At 35.1% G+C, this 27731-nt stretch overlaps 1 protein-coding gene across 1 annotated transcript in view; it reads left to right on the top strand.

Annotated features, from left to right (window-relative positions):
- Positions 1 to 27731, top strand: part of MDGA2 (MAM domain containing glycosylphosphatidylinositol anchor 2) — an 824365-nt gene that overhangs the window by 546482 nt on the left and 250152 nt on the right. The window contains exon 6 of the mRNA XM_033851172.2: positions 4972 to 5241. Coding sequence (XP_033707063.2) covers positions 4972 to 5241 — 270 coding nt within the window. The remainder of the gene's footprint in view (positions 1 to 4971; positions 5242 to 27731) is intronic.

The raw sequence follows: 27731 nt of genomic DNA on the forward strand, positions 1-27731 counted from the left end.
GGCTCAGAATAAAAGGGAGAAAAAAAGAAACAGAAACAAAAAAATAAATAAATAAATAAAATAAAGTTATTAAAATAAAAAATAATTATTAAAAACTAAAAAGTAATTTTAAAAAAAGAAAGAAAGAAGAGAGCAACCAAACCAAAAATCAAATCCACCAGTGATAACAATCGCTAAAAACTATACTTAAAAAAAAAAAAAGGTCAGTCAGAACCCTAGGACAAATGGTAACAGCAAAGCTGTACAGACAAAATCACACACAGAAGCATACACATACACACTCACAAAAAGAAACAAAGGAAAATATATATATTGTTGCTCCGAATGTCACTGCCTCAATTTGGGATAATTTGTTGTCTATTCACGTGTTCCACCGATGCAGGGTACATGAAGTTGATTGTGGAGATTTAATCCCCTGCTCCTGAGGCTGCTGGTAGAAATTTCCCTTTCTCTTCTTTGTTGGCACAGCTCCTGGGATTCAGCTTTGGATTTGGACCTGCCTCTGCACGTAGGTCTCCTGAGGGCGTCTGTTTCCCGCCCAGACAGGAGGGGGTTAAAGGAGCAGCTGATTCGGGGGCTCTGGCTCACTCAGGCCGGGGGGAGGGAGGGGCACGGAGTGCGGGTCGAGCCTGCAGCAGGCCGGCATGATGTGGCAACAACCTGAGGTGTGCCATGTGTTCTCCCGGGGAAGTTGTCCCTGGATCACAGGACCCTGGCAGTGGCGGGCTGCACAGTCTCCCGGGAGGGGAGGTGTGGATAGTGACCTGTGCTCGCACACGGGCTTCTTGGTGGCTGCAGCAGCAGCCTTAGCGTTTCATGCCTGTCTCTGCTGTCTGCACTGATAGCTGTGCTCGCGCCCGTCTCTGGACCTCATTTAGGCTGTGCTCTGAATCCCCTCTTCTCGCGTACCTGGAAACAATGGTCCCTTGCCTCTCAGGCAGGTCCAGATGTTTTCCCAAACTCCCTCCCGGCTAGCTGTGGCGCACTAGTCCCGTTCAGGCTGTGTTCACGCAGCCAGCCCCAGTCCTCTCCCTGGGATCTGACCTCCAGAACCCGAGCCTCAGCTCCCAGCCCCCACCTGTCCTGGCCGGGATGAGCAGACAAGCCTCTCGGGCTGGTGAGTGCTGGTCGGCACTGATCCTCTGTGCAAGCATCTCTCCGCTTTGCCCTTTGCACCCCTGTTGCTGTGCTCTCCTCCGTGGCTCCAAAGCTTCCCCCCAACCACCCACCGTCTCTGCCAGTGGAGGGGCTTCGTACTGTGTGGAAACTTTTCCTCCTTCACAGCTCCCTCCCACTGGTGCAGGTCCCATCCCTCTTCTTTTGTCTCTTTTTTCTTTTGCCCTACCCAGGTATGTGGGGAGCTTCGTCCTTTTTGGGAGGTCTGAGGTCTTTTGCCAGCATTCAGTAGGTGTTCTGTAGGAGTTGTTCCCCATGTAGATGTATTTCTGATGTATTTGTGGGGAAGAAGATGATCTCCACGTCTTACTCTTGTGCCATCTTGAAGGTTTCCCTGCCTATAAGATTTTAAAGGCACTACTAAAATTAATCTTGAAAAACAATAGTTTCAACTTATAAATTAAAATATATCAATAAAACAAAATTAATAAATTTTTTTATGTGTCCTCAAAATGTATGGGTATATTTAAATATGTTTTTTGTGATATGGCGTAGGACCTCCAAAAGTCAAAATGGTTTTAAAATATCTCTGTCAAATGCGTCAGAGTGAAATATAAAAATTACATCGTTTAGTGACTACATTTTTTACACTAGTCATTCATTTATTCATTTGCCCACTTATTGATTTGCCTTACCAATATTTATTAAGCACAGTAACTGTACAAGCACAGGACGAGGCTATAGGGGTGGTAATGAAAATAATGACAAAATAAAATGCTTTTTCTATGCATGTTTTGTACTAGGTACTATTGTAAGCACTTAACACGTGTTAAATCGTCTCACCTCTGTAAGACAGGTAATTATTTTCCTCCATTTCAACAGTGGAAAACTGAGGCACTCAGGAGTAGAAGAACTAGCCCAAGTGCACACAGTTATTAAATAATAGCAGAATCAAGAACCCAGGTATTGTTCTCCAGAATTTGTGCTCTTACCATTCAACTATCAGGCCATATTTCAGAGAACGCAGTCATGATGCTTCTGTCTGAAGAGCCATAGTGGAAGCCTGGCTAATGTTATAAGATGTGATATGAAAGGGAAAATAAGGGGGCTATGGAAGCTTATAGCAAGGGACTTAACTAGCCCAGGATGAAATCTCTTAAAATATTTTTAATAATACACAAAAAATTTTTTTTATGTTTTTCCTACTTTAATTTTTTTTCTCTATGGCATGATTTACACTTAAACTTGATGAATCCAATGACCCTGTGGTTCTTAAACGTAGCCTCATAGTTTAAAAAAGCTGATATTTACAGAATCAAACGTAAGATGCTAGAACAAAATGACAATTTCACCTTTATCTCTTTAGAATTTAAAGCTGTAAAATTTTGTTACTAAAGTATGTATGAGCATTCTTAAAGTCTTGAAAGCATTAGCCCATTTTGGGGGTCTTTGTGGGATATTTTTAACATCAGGGATTGTCAGAGAAATAATGCCATCTTTAATAAAACTAAGTTGGACAGTACGCTGTTTTCAATTTAGATTTGGAAAAGAGAATTTTTAATAAGATTGTGAATACACTTCTGCAATGCACTATAGGTAAAACAGTGGTCTCTTGTTATTTATATATTATTTTATGAGCTTTGAAATTCTCTTGAACCTTTTTCTTTATATTGTCTATCTAATAGAAAAACAACTCATCCTTATACAAGTCAATTTCAGGGACAAATATTTCTTAATGTCACCATTGTGTGTTTCCATAATCTAAACATATACTATTAATGGCCCTTAGGCCTTGGGACTTTTAATTTTACTAAAACACGATGTAAAACAAATGAGTTTTACTAATATAACTGTTGGACTGTCTACAATTGTATTTTAACTAAATAGCTTTGTAAGATTATATTATTTACCTCACACTAAGCTATAGAGATTTCTTTTACTTTTTCATAATGCTATGTCAATAATTAAGTATAATATCTTTTAAAAATATTTAATTAGTAGTTTCTTTTTTATCAGTTTAACAATATTAAATAACTCTTTGAGATGCTTTCTTTTCTACCAAATTGCAATGCCTTTTGCCTCTTATTTTCATTTTGTGAATTCCCCAACAGGTTTATCATAGATATTTATAATTTCAAGTCAACATCTCACAAGGGCAATTAAGATACTTTGGAAACTTCTGTGTCTCTTAAGATGACGTTAGAAGGGCCAGCATGCAACAATGATGTTTAAAAAGGTCCTCCAGGCATTCCATACCTATTCCACAGAACCATAATTATAATATGGAGTTGTCTTCTTGCTCTCCTCTGGTGTCTTTTCAAATTTATTTTTTATTGAGGCAACATTGACTAATAATATTATATAAGTTTCATGTGTACAACATTATATTTCTACTTCTTTGTACCCTACAGCATGGTCACCATCAAAAATTTAGTTTTCATCAGTTACCATAAAGTTGATCCCCTTTACTCATTTCACCCTCCCCCTGCTCCTTTCCCTCTGGTAACCACTACTCTGTTCTCTGTATCTACATGTTTGTTTTTGTTTCATTTGGTTTGTACATATATTTTGGGGTTTTGTTTGTTTTTTATATTCCAAGTATGAGTGAGATCATATGGTATTTGTCTTTCTGACTTATCTCACTTAGCATCACTTACATAATACTCTCAAGGTCCATCCATGTCCCAAAAGGCAAGTTTTCATCTTTTTATGGTTGAGTAGTATTCCATTGTATCCAAACAAGGCAGACAATATTGAATCACACAAGGAGTTTACCTTCTCTTCTGAGAAAAGCACTCTCCAACTCTAAGCTGAAATTAATATCTAAAAAAATTGCACAGTACAATTGAACACTTTGTGTTCCCAATATGGATAGATTTCAGTTTTAACTTTTGCATCAAATATTTCTGAATGTGTGAACTCAAACATTGGCCTAATGCATTCCCTCTGTTTTTATTTAGGAATGCATTATATAGGCTGGCACTGTGGTATAAGCAGAAAAAAAAGTTCTGTATGTGAACAGAGTTTTTGTGCAGTTTCTACTTTGAGTGTTTGATGGAAAGTCTGTAATACAGCATTTTTTATTGAATGGATATTTATCTACAATTTTTTTTTTACCTGAAAAGTTGCAAACAACTTATTTTCACTGGGGAGATTATTATAACCCAAACATTGGAGTGGTGGCCGTCATAGTTCGGTGACTGTGTTTGAACAGTGGTTTATTTGTTTCTAAGTTTTAAAGCAGTGGTTATGAAAACTCATTGCCTAAACTTTCTGAATAGAGAGGTTAGAGAGGAAATATGGGGGCTGCTTTAAATTACATGATTTTGTTATTCCTTTCAAGATGAAAAACCAGGCCCACTGCTTAGTAAAAACCTCCAGTGATCTTTTATCTTACTTGGTTGTGTTCAGGTTGCAAAATATGTATCATTTCACCTCAGAATGATCCAAAAATTAAATAAATGACAATCTTCACCATGAAAATACAAGGACTAAACAGCTGCAATATTTATACCTGGAGGGACAAAAGAGATTGTCAGCATTAAAAGAGAAAGGGATTTTTGTCTTAAAACTTTAATCTGTCTTGTCATTCTAATTTTGGAAGAATAATCCAAGAATACATAAACTTTTTAATTCCCTTCTCCATGTGTAAGATCTTAAAACAATTCCATGGGTTTATAACATGTAATTAAAATGAGTAACCATTCTACATGATTTAAACTTGATTAGTACAGTAAGATTTTGACACAAGAGAACAATGTTTCATTTTAATTGTTTGAGGAAATATAAAGCATACTGTTACTCTAGTTGTAGTAGATCTAAATAGGTGCATGTTCTTTTGTTTATGTCTTTTAGCATCTCCTTCAATTAAACTCTTGGTGGATGACCCTATAGTTGTAAATCCTGGAGAGGCCATAACATTAGTATGTGTTACGACAGGAGGAGAGCCTGTACCCTCTCTCACTTGGGTCAGGTCCTTTGGGACTCTGCCTGAAAAGACTGTTTTGACTGGAGGAACTTTAACCATACCTGCCATCACCTCAGAAGATGCTGGTACTTACAGCTGCATTGCCAATAATAATGTGGGAAACCCTGCAAAAAAGTCTACCAACATCATTGTGAGAGGTAAGTTTGCATAGAGAATGTTACAGCATAAATTTCTATATTTTCATTGAATAGTTTTCATAACATATTTTTAGTGATACTATGGAATAGTTTTATAATATGTTCTTAGTAAAAAAAATGATTAAAATCCAAATGTGGCATAGGGCATTATGCATTGTTATATAGATTGTGTATTAGTTTAAGGATTTAACAAATGCAGCAATTTAATGTTTAATAAACATTTATTGAATCCCTATTACATGCAGAGCTTTAAATTGTGGGATTACATAGAGATCTATAAAACATTATCTTGTACTCAAGGCTTCTACTCTCAGATAGTGAAAAAATATATATATCAATTTATAGCCATATGATGCAGTGTTTGGCAAGCATGAATAAAAGCTATAAACATAAAAATTATAGTAGTTTCTGGCTGAGGTTATTAGGGAATATCTAATGACATTTGCATCAGGTCTTGTAGGCTGGGTAGAGTTTTAACAGACTGAGATTAGCTAAGGTCATGGAAAAGTCAGAGTTAGTAAAAGGTAAAGTTTATTTGAGGAATTTATATAAAAGGTGGTTCACTAAGTCAACAGCAGTGATGTTCTAGCTAGTGTGCTGGTGCTACCTGTGGAAGAGATGCTAACCTTCCATTTCGGAGAAGGTGAAGTCACTGTGCAAGGAAAGCATATGCATCTTCATGTCTCACTTTACCTGGTGTGGTCCTGGGCTGGGGATGGAGGATGGTCACCAAGGCCTCTAAAGTTAAAATAGACATCCATATGCCCAAGAGGACTCTTCCAGTAGACAAATGAAAATTTATCATTAATGAAGGATTATAATGGAAGCAAAACATAATTGAGTATATTGAGATAAACACTTGTGATTTTGTGAACATAGACTGTGGTGGTTTTAGTGACCACAGTTATCTGTTACCACCCAAACAATCAGAAATATGCTACTTGGCCAAAAATATACTCTAGTCAAAATATTGTAAGATGTTACAGTGTAAATCAAGACACTGTGGATTTCATAGCTACTGATTTCATGTCTACTGCAAAGCTAAGGAGAAGGGGTGGAGATTAGAGTAAGTTAAAATGCCAGAAAGCTTTCTGTTCTTACCTAGTTTTAGCTGTTTTTCTTGAATAAATCCTTCTCGAATTTTATCAAGGCTTTGGTTAATTTCCAGAATTCTGAAAAAGTTGATTTTTGACATTTTTGCCTGTGTTTTTGTTGCTTTTATGGAGGACCAGATTTTCAGAGACCTTTATTACGCCATTCTGGAAGTGCTTCTGTCTGTATTCATTTTTTCACAAAAGGAAGGGATAAACCACGGGCTAATAAAAACATTATTGGGGAGTAATCCACAAACCATTTTGGATATATATTATAGGGTAGAACAAATGCACAAATATATATTGCTTTTATTGAGAACCAGGGTTTTCACTGTGGGAGAAGGAAGATACAAATATAGAAGGACAGAGATCTAGTGATATGATACTCTAGTAGCAATGAACATATCTGACACCCAGTTCTTGGTTCTAAACACTATGCCCCCTTGGAAAAAAAAAAAAAGGAACATTTGGAGAAATAGATGATTCCAGGGCAGGGGCTGGGAAAGTAGAAGGTGAGCCTGGGACGTATTTTGTGCCAGAAAGCAAAGAAGACTAAGAAGGCTAAAAAAAGTGTGGGGGAGGAAAGAAATAAGTGAGAGAGGCTAAGAAGTACAAACTTCCAGTTGCAAAGTAAATGAGTCATGGGTATGAGATGTACAGTGTGGGGAATGTGGTCAATAACTATGAAAAGTAAAAATAAAAATAATAAAGCATCTTGGAAAGCTCAAAGACTAAGGGAAATGTCAAAAGGACATAGGAGACAGCTTAAAGTGACTCCCGTTGGCCTAATTAGTGGCAATTTGAGCATTGAAATGCGTTAACGATGATAATGGTTTATAATATGTTAAATTAAAATTTCATTAGTCCATAGTAATAGTAAAATGAAAAAGAAAAATAGAAATGAAAAGCTCTTCTTTACAGAAGGATCCCAGCTAAAAATCCTAGAAGGAATGGTAGAATAAAAGAAAACAACCATTCTGCAATCCCCGGTGTAATAGTTGGTTCTAGCAAGGATTATCAATGGATGCTGAATTATTGGGTAAAATATTTGGAGGCAATAAAATATTCACAAGATCTCCAAGTATCTCCCCAAACTACAAGCTACCCCTTTGTAGTTTTTACTAACAACAAAGCAGGAAAGGTAGCATTTCAGTTGAGAGATTCAGCAGTCTCTACTCTAACCAAATGATCAGACTTAGGGACCACCAAAAGGGACAATTTGACAGGAAGAGCCTCCTGATGAGATTTGCTAAAAAGCCACAATATCACCTATGTAGGTTTTCACCAAAAAAATGTCAAACGTGAACCTAATCATAAGTAAACAATCAGATAAATCTGAACCAGGGTTTCTCAACCTTGGCACTGCTGACATTTTAGGATGGTAATTCTTTCTTGTGGGAACTGCTCTGTGCATTTGTAGGATGTTTAGATGCATCCCTGGCCTCTACCCACCACATGCCAATAGCACCTTGCTATAGATTGAATGTTCCTGTCCCCTGCCGCAAAGTTCATATGTTTATATCCTAATCCCCAAGGTGATAGTATTAGGAGGTTGGACCTTTGAGAGGTGATTAGGTTGTGAGGGTAGAGCCGTCATGAATGGAATTAGTATCCTTATAAAACAGGCCCAACCCAGGTTCAATCCAGGGAACTAAAATCCCACAAGCCACACGGATTTAAAAAAAAAAAAAAAGAAGCCCAAGAAATCTCCCTTTTTCCTTTCACCATTTGAAATTATAGCCAAAAAAAAGTCTATGAACAAGGAAGTGGGTTTTCACCAGACACTGAACCTGCTGGCACCTTGATCTTGGACTTCCCAGCCTCTAGAATTGTGATAAATAAATTGCTGTTGTTTATAAAAATTTTAAAAAAAAAGACTCTGTGGATACTGCACTATCTGCTACAAAATTGTAAGCCATACAATATTTAGTAATTGCAAGATATACCATTATTTTATGTATCATTATAAAATAAAACATCATGCCACTTGAGCTACTACAGTGTTTTCCTATGAGATCAAATGTTATTGAAAGAAGTCTTTCAGATTTGTTATACTTAGGTTTTCTTTTAAACTGTATATCACCCATTAGCATACATAAAAAGGAAAATAAAATAAAAATCCATTGATTAAATTATTCCTAAAACTTCACAATCAGAACCAACCCAACTTCTAAATCAGTTTTCATCTCAGTCTTTGATGACTATGGTTTTCTATATCTAGTTTGATCGTAGGATCATCTGAAACTATATTGAATCCCGGTATAACTGGCAAAATGTCTAGCATAAAATGTTGGTGTTGCTTAGGTACCCTCCATAAGGAATTAACTCAGTTCACAGCAATAGATGCTCCCAAAATGATTTGCTCCTCCCCATTTCATCTAGAACTTTTCATCTGTGTTCTTACAAAAGACAGTTTTCAGTTTTGACATGAATGGCCTAAAATAAACAGAGCCTTAAAAATGTACTTCTCCAATTTGTAATTTTTTTATGCCTTAAATGTATCTGAAGTGTACATTTGCATAGTCATATTATATTACCAGTAGAACCTCTCAGCAGTGGCATTTACATAATTCATGAAATTGAGTTTGCATGTAATCTTACTGAATATAGAAGTAGCCTTGGTTAACGGGTCCTAGGTTAAACTGTGGGGAGCAAAACTACTACAATAATATGTGGCATTTGATTTCTGCCACAAAGGCCAAGAAATTCAGTTAAAGAAAAACGGTTTTCTTCTTATTATATCAAAGAAATTATTTTCAAGTCTTCTGAATTTGTAGACCTCTGCAGTGTCTTAGATTAACTGTGTCATGGATAAAGCAAAAACAGAGCTCTAGGTTCATTTTCCCCCCATTCCTTTCTGTAATTAGATCAAGATCCACAGACCAGGTTTTCTGAACAAGCACGACAATATCCTGTGCATAGAATTCCCACTGCCATTTGAGAATATCCATGAACAAAATAAGATTGTAGGATGCAGACAGGAATAAAACTCTAGAAACACTTCTGAAGTGTCATTTGACTTTAAAAAAAAAAAAGAGAGAACACTTTAAATAATGTAGATAATCCTCCATGTAGATAACAAGCTCCAAAACTGAAGAAGAATCTCATATGTTTTAAAATTTTGTTAGGCATTCATAAATATAGCAGCAGTGCCTTTTCTTATGATCCTTTAAGAAGTTGCTGTGATTGAGCCACATTTCTCTCAAGTCAGGAGAGAAGCAGTTGCTTAATACATTTGATAAGAAAACTGTGTTGATTTCCTAGGTACATGTGGGGTGGCCTGAGGTCAGGGCTTTCCAAACTTTCCCACCTAAAGTTCTCTGTTGTTGTGAGTCACTGTAATTAGAAATGCCCACATTTCTCTTCCATCATGAATTGAATGAGCCACTGTCTTGAGCAGTCATGGTTCATAACATGACCAAGACATTACTGTATCTTAGTGTCCTGTGGTCTTTTAAAATTTTATTCAGTGGCTTAATCTTCCCCTGCTTCAGAAGAAAAGTCGGCAAACTGCATAACTCTTTTGTTCATTATTAGAAATAGAGAGTCCTACAGTGCATTCAGGTCACAATCATGCATTTAGTTCAGTGTTTTGGATACACGTTCCAAAATAGTAATGAAACTCCAAACCTGATTTAATGTAAAATTTTCTCCCCTGCCCCGCTTGGGTCCACTTTGGGCTGGAGACTTGCAGTGGGAAAGGGGACAGGGGCTGGTGTGGTTGGCTTCTTCCTGTTTTATTGTCTATTCTCTACCCTCCTCTCCACCACCCCATCCCTGACCTGATAGCCAGATTCTGACCTTCCTGGCTTGGGGTGGGGTAGGAAGGTCTTCTCTATATAAAACATATTTTTTTCTTCCTTGGCACATTAATGGACTGTTGAGAGATTCCTCTACCTAGAAGAGATGCACATCTGTGTGCACCAAGGAGAACTCTCTAGTCATGGATTCTCCCAAGACCACTGATGTGTCACATTCCCTGAGCATCTCATGCCCTACCTCTACCGCCTTTCTGCTGAGAGCTTCTCTGTCTCCTCCAGGTAGCCAACTCAACAGAGCCCAAGACAAGAAGCCCATACTACCTCTCCTTCCGTGTGTGACTCACAGCTGTAAGCAGAAGCTCTTACCAATAAATTCTGTGAGAGCACACAGATTCCAATGTAGCCACCTCTATCCTGTTGTCACACAGGTTTTGGTCTTCTCAAATATGTCAGGCATCATTTCAGGGAAAATATTTTAGAGGTTTGGCTGGTCCCATGAAAAGCCCCTCACTGGGACTGAGATGAAATAGACAGGCTCTCTTGCTGCCTTGGGCCTGGAAGAAGCTTCATCTCACAGTTTTATCCAAAGATATCCTTCCAAACAAATTTGGTCTCTGCCACTTTTTATGTGCTTAATTTCTATAAAGTCCAAGAATCAAAGAATGGAGTTTCTTTGAAAATTCTGCATAAGAAGGAGATTTGTCTTACACTCATTGTGGAATTCTGTGGATTTTGTTCTCAGTCAAAAGTGAATCAGGAAAAGTCTATTCTGTTATCTGGTTTCACAAGAGTATTGAAGGATTATAAGAATTTTCAAAATTTCTAGCTGATATTCTTAAATGTGATCATCAGTAAGTTCTTTTGGTTCTATCTTCAAACTATACTCTGAATCTGACCATATCTTGCCAAGTTCACTGTTACCACCCTTGTGTCAACTATCAGTATATTTCCCCTAGTTCATTAAAATAGTCTTTTCATTAATCTTCTTTCCAGTCCAGCCCCTCTTTTAGAAGGGGCTGCTTAGCCACTGTATTAGGTAAGGTAGACTTGACTGAGTTAACAAATAGACCCATACATGTAATTACTCAAAACAAAATTACTTTAGCTTTTTTTCATGAAAAAGTTAGGGTGTTTCCTAGTTGATGATGCTGGCAGTGGTGTTGTATATGATTGGTGTTGGGGCGGGGGGCGGGGCGGGAGCAGGTGTAGGAGTAAGAGAGTCTATTCCGTGCAGTCATTATGCACCTAGGGTGATGATGTTTCTGCCATCTTCAAACTGTGGCTGCTAAGGTTGTTCTGAGTATTACCTCCATCCCTGTCAGCTGGAAGTGGGAAAGAGCTTGAATGATCACACATGGGAGACTTTTTATGGGCCAGAAGTGTGTTAGTTCCAATCACATTCTGTTGGCTAGACCTTAGGCACATAATCACACCACTGTGTGCCAGGTATAAGAGAGCATGGATTTTGGTCAACAGCTAGCCACCTCTGTTACATTCATACAAGAGCCAGAGTGATTGAAATCATCTCATTCCCCTGATCAGATTCCTCCCATGGCTTACCATCTCACCTAAAATGGAATTCACATTTCTCATTGTCATCTCATGTCACTTTCTTCTTTACTCACTCTGCTTTAGACACATTATTCTTCTTGTTCTTTTTCACAACTCAGGACTTAAATATTTGCTGTTCTTTCAGCCTGGGGTGTTAATTTTCAAAAACCGTCTTCTGGGAAATATCTTCCCTGACTACCCTATCTTAGATAATCAACCCCTAATCCCTTGAACGATCTGTTGATCTGTTGTTTCTTCTTATCACATAACTACCTGGAGTTATTTTATACATTTTAAAAATGTATTGCCTGTCTCTTTCATGACACTGTATATAGTGACAAAGAATTTATCAGTTTGTTGTGTTTCTCAGTGACATCCCTGGAGTCTAAAAAATTACTCAGCATATAGTAGATTCTCAATAAATATATGTTGAGTGAATGAATCACTTTTTATAAAAGTTTACTGGCTTACATTAGATATTTCTTTTGGACATCTATCATCCTTTGATACCCTGTGTATAATAAATGATATCAAGCAAAATATGGAAATTCTATATACATGTTAAATCATATTAAACATTTGTGTGATGTGACTAGCTCATGTGAAAGGGCACATTGTTCTAATCATTCATTGCTGTGTAACAAGCCACCCCAAAACAGTAGCTTAACATGATAGCATTTATTTATTTATTTATTTATTTATTTGCAGCACGCGGGCCTCTCACTGTTGTGCCCTCTCCCGTTGCAGAGCACAGGCTCCAGACGCGCAGGCTCAGCGGCCATGGCTCACGGGCCCAGCCGCTCCGTGGCATGTGGGATCTTCCTGGACTGGGGCACGAACCCGTGTCCTCTGCATCAGCAGGCGGACTCTCAACCACTGCGCCACCAGGGAAACCCAGCATTTATTTATTTTACTCACAAATCTGGGGGTTGAGAGACTCAGCTAAAAAATCCAGGGTCTCATATAATTGCACTCAGAAGATGGAAGGGCTAGAATCATCTTCAAAGCTTTTCCAATCAAATTTCTGGTTCCTGGACTAAAAAGTTCAGACAGCTGGGCTCCTTAGGTTAGTCTCTCTCTGTCTCTGTCTATCTGCTTCTCATTCTCTCATTCATTCTTAATAGCCTCTTTATATGGTTTCTCTGCATGGCATCCTCAAGGTAGCCAGACTTGTTACAGGCTCCCAGAACCAGGGTCCCAAGAGCTGCATGAATTCTAGCCTTTGAAATCATGCAGTGTCATTACTGCTATTGTCTATTCATCAAAGCAGTGCCAAAGGTTGGCCTGGTTCCAAGAGGAGATCAAGTATCTTCACCTTTTGAAGGGATGAGGGTCAGATAATCTGCAGATGTGTTTTAAAGCCACCACAATACACAGTGTACTCCACAAGCCATATTCTTCACATCATACTCCCATGCTGCCTCAAGGCTCATTTATGCCCCTGTTTTTTCCCCTTTCCTCCTTAATTTCATCAGCCCCTATCTTGAACACATAGCCTCTGCAAAAGTGATGTTCTAAACATATTTCCTCTTTGAATTCTAGAATTTCTCCAGCATATCTTTGTTGGCTATGATCTCAGAATACTAATATGGAGAAAAATCACTTGTCAATATTGAAATAGATTTAACCTTTATGGAAGAAGTCAATATGTATTCAGTGAGCCATGAATTTACACTTTCCTAACTGTACAAAAATATATATTCTGTAACCTCCAGGAATATCATAACCTTCTGTTCTGAAAAGTGTTGATTTGCCTAACTCTAGTATATCCACATGAAAGGACTGAGATCTTTAAAAACCTGAATTTTTATATTAAACATATTTGTTCAGAACTCATTTAATGGAAATATATCAAATATTAGCACTGCTAGCATTTCAAAATGATCTTTAGACTTATTACCAAAAAAAATCTTGTAATTCAAAAATTCTATGAAAAAAATTTCGAACCTTTGAGTATGCCAGTTCTGTTTAGGTAATAGTGATAGTTATTATTGATTTGAGCACTTACCATGTACTGGGCTACCTGGCACACCATATACATGAACTTTTTAATCATTCCCAGATATTTATAAGGTAAAAAATATTATTGTTCCTATTTTAAAAATAGTAAAACTGAAGAGGGAGCAAGTTAAGTAACTTCCCCCAAATATAAGCTTTATTTAAGCAGCAAAGCTGGGATTCAAAACCCACACACTATGGTTCCAGGGCCACTGTCTTAATCAAGCTACCATAGTGCCTTTCAAAATTTAGCCAAGTTTTTAAAAATGTATAACTCCTCCTCCTCTCCAAATTGAACTGACTAATGTCCTTTTCTATTTCCTCTACCCTTGCCTTGCCAAAAACTTACTAAGGATTCTTTCTGGGTTGTAAATTGAATACATTTTTATGTTTATTAAAAGAAAAATCCCCAACACTATACAGTCCTTCCCAATTACACCATTTCCCTCCCAAGTATACAATCATTTTTGATTGGAGGAAATTCTGTATTTTTGCTAATCAGTACTTTTTTCTCCAGTAATGGTGGGCATACTTTAATTTCAAGTTCTAACCAACATACTCTTTGTAGTTTATGATTTTCTAAATAATATTACATTTGAAGGATTGAGCATGACTCTGTTACTTTTACTGGTAGTCTTACAGATTATTGGACAAAAATTTTAAAGAATTTCTGTTAATCATAAGAGATCAGGGACTTCCCTGGCGGTCCAGTGGTTGGAACTTTGGATTCCAATGCAGGGGGTGCAGGTTCGATCCCTGGTTGGGGAGCTAAGATCCCATGTGCCTCTCAGCCAAAAAGAAAAAAACCAAGACAGAAAACAGAAGTAATATTGTAACAAATTCAATAAAGACTTTAACAGTGGTCCACATCAAAAAAACTTTTTTTTAAAAAGAGATCAATTGAATAACAAACGACAAAGATACAAAATAACTGCACAAATAAGACAACTAGTATAAACAAGGAACAAAACAAGACCTATAAAGTGTGTTCATCGTTTTTGCTGAAAGGTACATACCTTCAAGCTATTGGCCAGAAAGTCAGTCAGAGTTAATTGTCAATTTTCCAGGAAGAATTGATCATATTTAGCTTACAATGAGTTTCTAAATGTAAATTATTTGTGAATTTCCAACTACAGGGTTGGTGTAGTTCCTCCCAAGCATTTAGATTAATCAAATTAAATTTGCAGTCATCAATAGTTTTCTTCCATGACCTTTCATTAGTAAAAACTATAATGATAATAGCTGAAATTGTAGAAAACTAATCCTTTAACATTCTCCAAGAGCAAAACTGTCTGCTGTGTGCAGGTGTCCCAATTACACATGTAGATTAAGTGCTCTATTTCTGTTTTCCCAATTTAATATTCTGTAGTAATTACATCTCCCCAAAACACCAGAGAGAATTTTAGTATATTATGTTTTTTAGCTCTGAAATTGTTTCATTATTATCTTTTTAAAAATTAATCAGAGCGGGCTTCCCTGGTGGCGCAGTGGTTGAGAGTCCGCCTGCCGATGCAGGGGACACGGGTTCGTGCCCCAGTCCGGGAAGATCCCACATGCCGCGGAACAGCTAGGCCCGTGAGCCATGGCCGCTGAGCCTGCGCATCCGGAGCCTGTGCTCTGCAACGGGAGGGGCCAAAAACAGTGAGAGGCCCGTGTACCACCAAAAAAACAAACAAAAAAATTAGGGCTGTACAAAATATAAAAATTACCAATTCGGTAGTTCTCATCTGAATATAGATAACTCACTTTTCTCTTTCAAATGAGATAAATCTAACATCTTTGTTCAGTGAAATAACATATGAGGAATTTTAAGATACAATTTCAAGTAAAAAAGTTTATCTAGATATTGTATAATCTTATAATTACTTTTATATAACTATATACATACAGCTTAGTCATACATTTTATTTTATTAAAACTTAGGTTGTCCTGCTTGGTAGTTGGAATTTCTGTCATATTTACTCTAGTCTAAAGGAGATGTACCATTTGGTGGTAGTGCTTTAAAAGTCAATACCTGTTAACATCCAGAAAAGAAGAATCTTATTCAGTAACATTATTTTTAAATTTCTTTTGTCAGTTTCTTTGAAGGCATTTTATAGGTTTTTTGGTGGGGGGCGGGGGTGTTGTTTGGTTTTTAGATACCCTACAGTTGTAAAACAGGGCCAAAACAATGATACTACTTTGAAAACTCCTGATTCAGATTTTTTATCCTGTTATGGCAGGTACCTATTTCCCAAGCCTACTGGCTCACCACACTTAGTTTGTGTGGGTTAAACAGTCTGTAGGCAGTAAGGTATAGGGAAAGAGATCTATGATATGGTTCTGGCTTCCTTTAAATTAGCTACCAGATCACAAGTATGTAAAGAGGCCCCTGCTTACTTTACTCTACACGAAGAAATTGGAGTGCATAATTTCTAAGATACTTTTGCTCTAACCATCTATGATTCTATACTATCAAAACATACCTTGACCTATGCTCCTTTCTGGACTTAATCACTCTGTATTTTTGCTTACACATTTACTCACACAAATACATGAGTACAAATACATGGCAGTATAGATATGATTACTAAAAAACACTGAACTTCCAAACAAAATTCTTTTTTTAAAAAATTATTGTTTACTTACCTTAGGATATTAAACCAGGAAAGTAAATGTAAATGGTACTTTCAATAGGTATTTAGAAAATTTCTCTTCCACACTAGATCTGTGTCAGTTGCTGTAAGGGACAGAAAAGGAATGAGTACAATCCCTGAGCCCATGGAGTTCTTACACTTACAGGGAGAAAATCATCAGGGCAACTCCCTCCGTAGATCGTAAGAAAGGTCATAACTTCACAATAGAAGCACAGACAGTGTGCTGGAAGGTCAGATGAAGAAACAATTAATTCTGATTAGGGAGATAGAGGAAATTCCAAAGAAGGTGGCATTTGAGATGGTCTTTGAAAAATGAGAGTCCTTATATATTTAGAAATGAAGTGTCTCTTTCCTGTGCTGTCCAGAATGGTGGCATTAACTAGCTTTTTGAACTTTCTCCGTTTTCTTATTTATTGAAATATTAGAAACTATTGATAGCCTTTAAAAGAAAAACCTATGTTTAACTTCCATATTTTATAGTAAATATTTTCAGAAACTAAGTGATTTACACATTTTATTTTGTGATTTTGAAATAATGCTTAAAGGTTAATATTTTGCAGTCTTGAGTTGCATAAGATTTTATATAAAATTTTTAATTGAATTAGTCAGCCTGCCAAATTTTCTGTTTACTGCGTTTTCTGTTTCCCTTTGAATTCTGTCCAGTATTCTTCCAACATCAGTGCTTTTTCTAAATGCTTCAGGAAATTTCTAGAGACCATCAACCTAATTCTTAAATTATTCTTCATCTAGACTCTGTAAGATGATTTTAATTTTAGCATTCAAAGAATCTTTTCTCTTTTTCTCTTTTTTTTAACCTTATTGTCTCAGCAAATATATTTATCTGAAAATTGTGTGTGCATAGAAATCATCAACCCAGTCATTCAAATCCATCTTAATGAAAATGTACCTGTTAAAATCAATCAAGTATGAATGACTGGTAAGAGAAAATTTATCCATGGAAAGTCCATAAATTCATTCCAAAACTAATTAATTTCCAAAATCCAAAAATTAGGAAAATACTTTTTAAACTTACTAAAAAAAATCAGTTACTTTTTTCTAATTAGAGAAGTTTTTTTTTAGTCATGCAAACATTAGGATTGGTCTTTCCATGGTTCTTTCTATGATTTATGCCCCACATAACCTTATTTAGTTAACATGCACAGGGATAATAAAATTCACATTCAAGTGTCAGCCATCATTGAGTAGATGATGGGAACCCATTGCAAACAAAAGAGATAGAAGAGAGAGGTGGCATTTTATTTATCTGCTTAGGTCAGTGGTCCTCAGTTGGGGGCAATGTTTCCTTTTAGAGGACATTTGGCAGTGTATTGAGACATTTTTGACTGTCACGACTGGGGGTGCTGGTGTGTCACTGGCATCTAAAGGATAGAGGCCAAGGATGCTGCTAAACACCCTATGATACACTGAACAGACTGAACACAAAAAATAACCTGGTCCAAAATGTAAATAGTGCTGCTGTTGAGAAACTCTGGCCTAGGTAAAGGTTTCCCTTATAGCCAAATTGAAAGATGGATAAAACTACACACTCATGCACGCGCACACACGCACACACACACACAATTCCAAAAAACACTGTACATTTTGATACAATATTGATGTTAGATTATAATCATTCTTGACATATTTCTTAGAGTTTAAAAAGTCAGTAGTTCTTAACCTGACATGCATCTTTCTCTGTATCTTGGGAAAAGTCTATCATCTGGCCCTTCTTGGGAAGTACTTATTAGAAACTTAGAGCAATGCCTCTTTTTTGTGGTCCATATTTATGAGCTCTTGTCTCCTGGGTTGTAATGATCTCTCTCTGTGAATCTCAATTGTTCACCTAGTCAATATCTTAGACTCATTCCTGTGAACCTCCCGTACTCATTTTGCTAACAAAGCTCACTTTGTTTATTAAAGTTTTTCAACGTGGTTCCTAATTTTGAAATGTAATATTTACTCCAATAGTAAGAGCTGTTTTTTAGGCTTCTAAGATGCGCTCCCTCCCCCAAGTCATCGACTGAGCCTATGGAGTCAATGAACACAGTCAAATGAACACAATTTTGTCATGTATGGCCCTTTTGGTTCCTATTCAATCTCCATGTTTCCAGTAGCTCTAGAAGATACCCTGTCAGGTTGTCCAAGACATGAAACCAAGATGATGGAGAATGAAAAAATGGATATTTATGTTGCTGTTATCAGTCTTCCTAAACTTTCTCCTCATTATCCTGTGTGTGTGTGTGTGTGTGTGTGTGTGTGTGTGTCGTCTATAGAGCTTATAAAATGTCATATTATAGCTTCTTCTTGCACTATGGATTAAATGCTGACTTTCTTTATAGAAACTTATTTTGAAGGACTGTTTCTAGCATGGCACATTTCATTTCATTTCATACTGACTATTTATTCTGAGAGAAATAGGAAAGCCTAAAAAGGGAGGCATGTAACTGATTGCAGTTGGCCTATTAATTTAGAAGTTTATTTGGTGTGAGAGCTCCGAGAAATAAATGATGTTCACTAGGATACAAAGTTTCTGGTTCAGTCATTTTTTCCTCTCACAATAATGAAGTCTAGACTTGGTGACCCTGTGCATTTATTATTAGTTTTAATACATTATTGTCATACAGTACCCTTCTGCTTGCTGATTCTATAATCTGGGTATATTAAAGCACTATCTTAAAACATATAATGTAAGATATGACTTTATTTTAACTTACTAAAGTGTAACAGAAATTGTAGACCTTATAAGTATATACCTTAATGAACTTTTACAGAGTGGACACATCTGTGTCAGCAGCACCCAGATTGAGAAGCAGAGAATTAAGAGCTCTCAGGAAGCTTCTCTCTGCCCTTCTTTCACAGCCTCACTAAAATGTGACCTCTATTCTGACTTTAAACATCCTAGATTAGTTTTGGCAGTCACCTCTTCAAGTGTTTGGCCTGTTTCCCCCTTTTTGGGTTGTATCTTTTCTTCTTTATGCGTAGAGTTCCTTATATATTTGATATGTCACTTATTGAATATATTTATTAAAAATATTTTCTTCTGCTTTGTGGCTTGCCTTCTCACAATCTTAATGCCATACTATAATGAATAAAAGTCCTCCATTTTGATCCAGTCTGAACTATCAAAAATTTTTTAAGGAATTTAAGAAATATTTTTTATTCTATGTAAGAAATTGAATATTTCTTTTTCTATTTAAGAAAACTTTTCCTAGCCCTAGATAATAAAAAATATACTCTATGTTTTCTGCTAAAGTTTCATTGTGTTACCTAAATATCTGATGGGAATTCATTTGGAATTGACTTTTGTATGTGGCTTGAGGTAGGACTAAATGTATTTTTTTTTAATTTGAGTATCTGGTTAAATCATTAATACCTATAGAATTGACCATAATTTCTCATTATACTGCCTTGTCACCTTTGTCATAAATCAAAGGATCAAATACATGTGGGTCTGTTTTTCAACCCATTTCTTTTCTATTTGTCTTTGTTTATCCCTATGCTAATACTACTATGTCTTAATTACTATAAAATTGTATTAAATCTGGTAATGCAAGGATTCTGGCTCTTTTCTTTTTCAAGATTGCCTTGGTTAGTCTTGGCCCCATGTGTTTCTATATATATTTTATAAGCAGTTTATCAATTTCTACTTCACCCCTTTCCCCTAAAAAAAAACAACAACAAAAAAAAACCTGAAAGTTTTATTTGGACTGAATTGAATCTGCAAATCTTCCAATTATTGACATTTTTTATCCCTCCATTTATTTGTCTTCTTTAATTTCTTTCACTACAGTTTGTGTTTTTCAAAGGAGTGATCTTAAACATCTTTTGTTAGATTCATTCTGAGTAGTTGAGAATTTTGTTGTTCTTTTTCTTGGCATTGTGAATAGTATCATTTTTAAAGTTTTATTTCCTATTTATTTTGTACTGATGTATGGGAATGCAAATGATTTTGTATACCAACCTCGTATTACTTAACCTTGCTAAATTCACTTATTGATTATAATAATTTGTCTTAGAGTCTTTTGAATTTTCTATGTACACAATCATGTTGGCTTCAAATAATGAAAGATACACTTCTTTTTGTTACATATTTTATATCTGCTTCTTGATTTGTTTTATTGTCAAAGATGTCCAAATTACATGTTTAATAGATGTAGAATATCATGTATCCTTCTCCTTTTTCCAATCCCAAAGGGAAAGTTTTAAGTATTATACCATTAAATACAATGCTTACTGCTGGCATTTTAATGATACTCTTCTTTCATAACTAGCTAAGAACTGTTAATGAGTGCTAAATGCCATAACATAATGGAATTATGATTAAAAATGCAAGAAAAGAAGAATAGGGGAACAAGGACATGTGGAACATACAGAAATTAGACCTTAAGCAGGAGAAGGAAAATAATAAAAGAGACATAGGTCAATGAAATATACAAAAACAACAGAGATACTTAAGCCAAAAATGCGTTCTTTGATAACGTTAGCAAAGTTGATAAATTCCTAAAAGGACTGATTAAAAAAAGCAATAGATAAAATACAAAATACTAACATCAGGAATGAAAGAACTATCATTACTACAGAATTTACAAACGTAAAAGGACAGTGAAGAGGTTTTATGAGCAACATCATGCAAATATATTTAATGAGTAAAATGGACACATTTATTGAAAAACACAATTCATCAAAACTAACATAAGAAAAAAATTTAAAGATGAATACCTTAATATTCATTAAAGAAATTGAATTCATCATTTCAAGATTTCCAAAAGAGACATGTTCAGATGACTTCACTAGTGAACTCTGTCAAACCTATAGGAATAAACAGTGACAATCCTACACACACAAGCAAAATTCATAAAATCAAAGAGAAGCAGAAACTCCAATTCATATTACAAAGTCACCATAGCCTTAGTAGTAAAAGAATATGATAATATATTACAAGAAATGAAAATTTAATACCAATATCCTTCATAATCTTAGACACAAAAATCCTAACAAATGCTATCAGATCAATTCCACTAATATTTAAAGAGGATAATATAAAATTATCAAGTGGACTGTATCCAAAAACTGTGTTGGTTTAACACTCAAATAGCAATTAATGTAATCACTGCATTACCAGATTAAAAGAAAAATAATATTAATATTTCAATTAATACAGAGAAAAAAATAGTTAAAATTTAACATCACTTCTAGAAATAGAAGGGGATAGTCAATCTGATAAAACACAACTACAAAAGACCTACAGCTAAGATAATAATAGTAAAATACTGAATGCTTTCCTTCCCAAGGCTGGCAATAAGAGAATGATGTCCTTTCTCACCACATCTATTCAGCATTATACCACCTGCAATTTCCACCAGTGAAATAAGACAGGAAAAAGAAAACCCTGTGGATTATAAAGGAAGAAGTAAAACTCTAATTATTCTCTGACGACATATTCTTAATGAATCTATGAAAAACAAAACTTGCCATAAAATATGGATAAATTGAATTTTATAAAAATTAAAAACTTTTGTCCATCAAAAGAAACTATTAAGAAAATAGGCCAGAGATGGGAAGAAAATACCCTCATCACATATATATATATGATAAATAGCTTATATCCTGATTATATCAGTAACTCTTGCAACTCAGTAATAAAACAATAAACAAATTTTTTAAAATAGGGAAAAGATTTATACAGACACTGATAAATGAATGGCTAATAAGCACACAGAAAAATGCTCAACATCATTGTTCATCAGGGAAATGCAAATTAAAACCACAATTAAGTACCACAAGACCCCCACTAGAATGGATTCATGAAAATGATTTACTTCACCAAAAGTTGTAGGGGATGTGGGGCACCCAGCACTCATAAACTGCCAGTGGGAGCATAAAGGAGTCAATCCTTCTTGAATACTGTCTAGCAGTTTTTCACAAGTTAAACATAATTTACCTTATGACCAAGGAATTCTTTTCCTAGGTATTTTTCAAAGAGAAATTTAAATTATATACATAAAAATCCTTGTATAATCCTGTATAACATCTTTTTCATATTAGCCAAAACATGGAAGCAGTCCCATCACCTTTAAGATAGGTAGATAGATGTGATTGCTTCACATATCTTGCTGCTTGTTTTTTGTTTGTTTTTAGTGTATACACATTTAGAACTGCAATGTCTTTTTGGTGTCTTGACCCATTGTCAATATATAATGTCCCTCTCTGAATCTGGCAGTTTTCAGTTTCTTTGCTGTGAAATCTATTTTATCTGATATTAATATAGCTCCTCTTTCTTACCTTTGATTGAAGTTTACATGATAAGGTTGTTTTTTTTTTTTTTTTTTTTTACTTTTAATCTACCTATATCATTATATTTGAAGTGAGTTTCTTGTAGACAGTGTATAGTTAAGTCATGGTTTCTTTTTTAATTTCACTCTGTTTTAGTTGATGTTTTAGTTGATGTATTTTTATACCATTTACACTGAATGCAGTGATTGAAATGTTAGAGATTAAGTATGCCACTTATCTTCTGTTTTCTGTTTGTTCTCTGTTTTTTTATTTTTCTGTTTTCTTTCATCTGTCTTCCTGTGGATTATTTGAACATGAGGAACTTCTATGTCCTGGAATATGGAGTAGATGTACTTTTCCCTCTTTGTCCCACTAAATACAACTAAATTTTAAAAGTTTCCATTTTGATTTATCTGTAGTGTTTTTGAGTATGTCTCTTTATGTAGTTCCTCAGACCCACCCCATGGCTGCTTTCTAACAGTCTTTTTTTTTTTAGTTTTAGATATTTTAATAGTTTTCCTAATATGTGCTTTGATGGGATTTTCTTTGTGTTTATCCTATTTGAGTTTTTCTGAGATTTTTAAATCTATGGATTTTAGTCTGTTTTCTTTGTTCCACTTCTTTTTCCTCTTCTTCATTGATTTCATTTATACTTATGTTAGACTTTTCACTGTTTCATGTGTCTTTTATGCTCTTTCCTATCTTTTCCTCCTTTTTCTCCTCCATCTGTGCTTCAGTATTTCTTATTGTCCCATCTTCTAGTTCACCAATGCTGTATTTTATTTTTTCTAATCTATAGTAAAACACTCTTACTGAATTCTCAATTTCATTTATTGTATTTTTCCATTGTAAAATTTATGCTTGATTTATGGATTCCAGTTATTTGGTGAAACTTGCCATCTTTTCATTTCACTTTCCCCAGTGTTTTATCTTACTTTGTTGAATGTTTCAATCATAACTATTCTAGTGTTTTTATCTGAGAACTCCAGTGTCTTGATCACCTGTGATTTGTTGTTATTCTTCTGTTTTACCTTGTCCTGTCTCTTGACAAGCCTTATTTTCTTATTGAATGCATATTATTCTATATTAAAAATTGGCTCAGGATTATGTTATGTTTCTTCAGAATATTTCTTTCTTTTCTTTTCAATTTTTTTCTAGGCATAGAGAGTGTAGTTTTATTGTCTCAGTTCAGTCAGAGATTGAGCAGATTCAAGGCTGGGTTGATAATGCTATGTCTCCTATTTGCCCCACTCCTAGGGCATGGCTGTTCACAACTTCCAGCTGAGTATCCTGGGCTATTCACTGGAGATTTTGGCTTGGATCTTCAGCCTCCTGTTACAGGCAAATGACTTGAAAGAAAAGTGGCTGCAGTATGTTAGCTCACCTTTTTGTTTTTCCCTTCTCTGGGATTTTGACCCCTCAAATTCAGGTTGCCTGAACTGATGTTTGATGCTTTCAAAAAGGACTTTTAAGAATTTTTATTGGCTTTTCTAATTTTTCTCCATTGGAGTGACTGTCGGCTGCAAGTGACCCTAGTAAAATCAGAAATAGAAATCTGATTCAGTATACTTTTAACAGTAACATATTTGTAGCAATAGAGACTAAATTTGTATTTGAAGAGCAATGATGATAGAACACAGAAAACTCAAACATCAAGAGCAAGTAAAATAGAAAATAACCAAGTAGTTTAGGTTTGTTCATTTTTCCACCGTAAATGTGATGCTTTTTAAGTTCCTACAGTTAATTGAAGCTTTTGTTACCTCTTCATTTTTGAGGAGCAAAAAATGTAATAGAATATGATAGGATTTGCAATTTGATGTATTTACATGGTAAAGGTGCTAACAGTAGCATAATTTCACAATATAATGATCATCAGCACAGAAACAATAATTGGCAAATGGCTTAATCAGCAAATAATGAAAAATTTAAATTGAGCAATAAATTCACAGTTCTTTCTTCCCTAATTGGAAATGTCTTAATTGTAGGCACTGTGCAATGAAAATAATATGTTAATGGATATGTATTTTTCCAGTGATAATTTAGGAACTGTTCATAGTTACTAGTCAATACGATATAGCAATTTGTCTAATTCAACCATTTTATTTAAGGAACATATCATTTCCAAAAATAAGCTTGCTATGATATTCCCTTGCCAAATAAACTCTAGTGTCTTTTCTTCAAAAACACTTTGCATCCAAATTTCCTGCCTGATTTTCCTGACCATATAGAAAAAGCCCAAATACACTAATGATACGTAAGCTTAGAGAGTGCATTAATGTATGAGTAATATATTCTTTCGTTAACAAAAGTAAACTTGTTTTTGTTAAATAATATTTAAAATATTACTTGACTTAGAAATATTTCATTTTTATAGTTTTGATACTTACATCTTTTCAGTAAGTTCTATTCTTCTTTTTCAGTATCTATAGATTAAAGGCAATATAGTACACATGACCTAGACATGAACCTTTGGAAATGTTTACATTTAAGGGATACAACGATTTTTAAAAATTGAGAAAGAGTTGTTTGCAAGGTAAAAGGAGAAGCAGAGACTTAACGCTGTTCCAGAGGCAAAAAAAGAAAAGCAAATTTCACAAATGAAGGTAGGGTCAACAGCATCTAGGTGTAAAATGCCCAAAAGAGTTAAGATAGACAAGGACTGAAACTTGAAAATGATGCCACTGGAGTACTGTGACACTAGAAAGGTGGATCAGAAGCCAGATATCAGCAGATTATGGGAGCAACTGGCGTTCGAGAAGTAAAGATATATATTCAGTAAGGCTGGGAGAAAATAAATAATATAAAAGTAAGCCATATATCTCTCAAGATTTATAGAAAAATTATTTTTAAACCAATAGTCAAAAATTGTTTTCTCATTGAAGTAAAACTCATTCAAAGCCTTTGTGGAAGGAAATTAATCTGATCCTGTGTCCCAAATAAACTGGTAACTATGTAAATAGAACAGACATCTCTTCAATCAGAAATCACTGAATTAAACATAAGTGCAATATAAATTATTTTTACTACTCTTAGTTTCTAGCACATTCAGCTTTGTTTTAGAATCATAACAGGTCCCTCCAATGCCTGACTTATGTAACTGATATGCAGTAAGTATCTGTTTAATTTAATTATACAGAGTGTTAACCTTCACCTACCTATAGCTCCTTCTTTCTATTTTATTCAGTCAGGTGGGTTGCAAATAGAAATTAGGAGAAAAACCACAACTGACCCAAATAATGTAATATATTGGTAGCATTTTTTTGTCAACACTGCCTAAAACTACTTATTATCAGCATTAATACTGACATTTGAATTCAGTAAATATTTTCTATAGTAAAACTAAGGGACAGATAATTTGGCTGTCCTTATCACTAAGCTTTATTATCAAATTTAAAATACTGCTACCATAAATTATCTATATTTTTCATATTTGATTTGCCTGCATTCCAATATTATTTTGTGCCAGTTTCTACCTCAAGTAATGTTCAGAATAAAGGTATACTTAATAAAAACATAATTCCATGCTGAGCTTCTCTGCTTTCTAAAAGGTTGAGGTAATGAAATTTCATTATTGCTTAAATTTTTCTCTATTTAGCAAACAGAAACATTATAATCAAGGTGAGAATTAAATGTGGCTTAGTTCTTTGGAGCAATTAGTAGTTTGTGCATCTCTCAATCTATTAGTGACACATTATCAACACAATTTTTCCATCACGTATTATCCTAATTAGTACCCTCCTTCAATGGCTAAAAAATCACCCAAACAATGTACAAGTTATAGAGAGTCCTTCATTAAGGAAGATTTATGTCAAGTCAAGATTAAGTTACTGTGTTGAAGTTCGGAAAGGTCTCTTTATGCGTGCCAAATGCTGATCAATATTAGTGACTGCCCATAGTACAATGTCCTGAATGATTTTGATATGTTATGCAGCCTGGATAGGAAGGACTAATGTATGATAGGAAGGATTAATGTATGATAATGGCTATAGACCTATGAAGAAGTAGGAAAGCAAATGTCACATATTTGACATGCTGAGTAGTCAACATAATTTTTTTCAAAAATTTACTTTTAAAAGATTATTTCCATCATGAAAAATATGTGAGAGAAGTCATCTAAGGTTTTCTCTTAATAATTTCCCCTCAAATTTGTGAAGGAATAAAGAGTTATATAGGTTGGGCTGTACTAACATCTAAATTGGATTTATATTTTAAACATTTGATACAGATGTTTTATTTTATATGTTGTTATTCTAAGGAGTTTATGTCATCAAGACTCTGAGCTAGTTTAGGGTAAGCTTCTACCTAGCAGTGAGTTTTAAGCTCCACAGTTTTTATGGGAGGCTGTCTTGACTTAGCTGATTGTTGAAACATCTGGCTCTGTAGTTGACTGTCAGTATAGATTGGTTGCCCTGTGGTTACTCGTCAGGGATTATGACCACAAATTTATTGCTGCTCAGTGTCTTTCAGAATCTTGATTAAGAATATCAAATACATGGAGGAGTTCAGGTAGGCTGTTTTTCAGCTCTTCCTTTAGGTCAGTAGTTTTCATCTTGATGCATGAATCAGAATCCGTGGTGTAGCCTACAAATGCAGATCCCCAAACTCTACCCTAACGTAGCTTACTTGGAATCACTGGGGTATGTGACTCAGACATTGTGATTCTGATGCTTACTTTTAGTTAAGAACCCACTGGCTCAGTGCTCTAAAATCAGTCCCTAAATTGACATATCATAGAGTATTGCCTCAACCCACACATATTAGAATCCTCCTTGCTGAATTCCCCTTGGTTTGATGTTCTAAGCCTATACTGAGCAATTTTTTAAAAAGAAATAGCCTTCCAAAGTTGTTCCCTATTTGTCGTAAGAAACTGTTCAAAGATATTGTTCATTACTCTATCCTGTACTCTTTTTCTGAGAAGCATAGGAATGGTTGTACTTCTCTTGTACAGCTGTTTTGTTTTTATTCTAAAGATACTGTCAGTTTTATAATTGGCTATGTTTTCCTCATTATTTTGGCTGCTATAATGTTTAGTATATAATCTCTGTCTTGCCGCGATTGAATAACTACATAGAGGTTTATTGTATTTATTTTTCATATCAACTTCACTCTGGCTCTGTCTCATTTTCCTAACTTGATTTAATCATTGCTTCCTTGTTTCTTGTTGTTTTTACTGCAAG

This window comes from Tursiops truncatus, chromosome 2 (genome assembly GCF_011762595.2).
Source record: "Tursiops truncatus isolate mTurTru1 chromosome 2, mTurTru1.mat.Y, whole genome shotgun sequence".
Classification (NCBI taxonomy): domain Eukaryota; kingdom Metazoa; phylum Chordata; class Mammalia; order Artiodactyla; family Delphinidae; genus Tursiops; species Tursiops truncatus.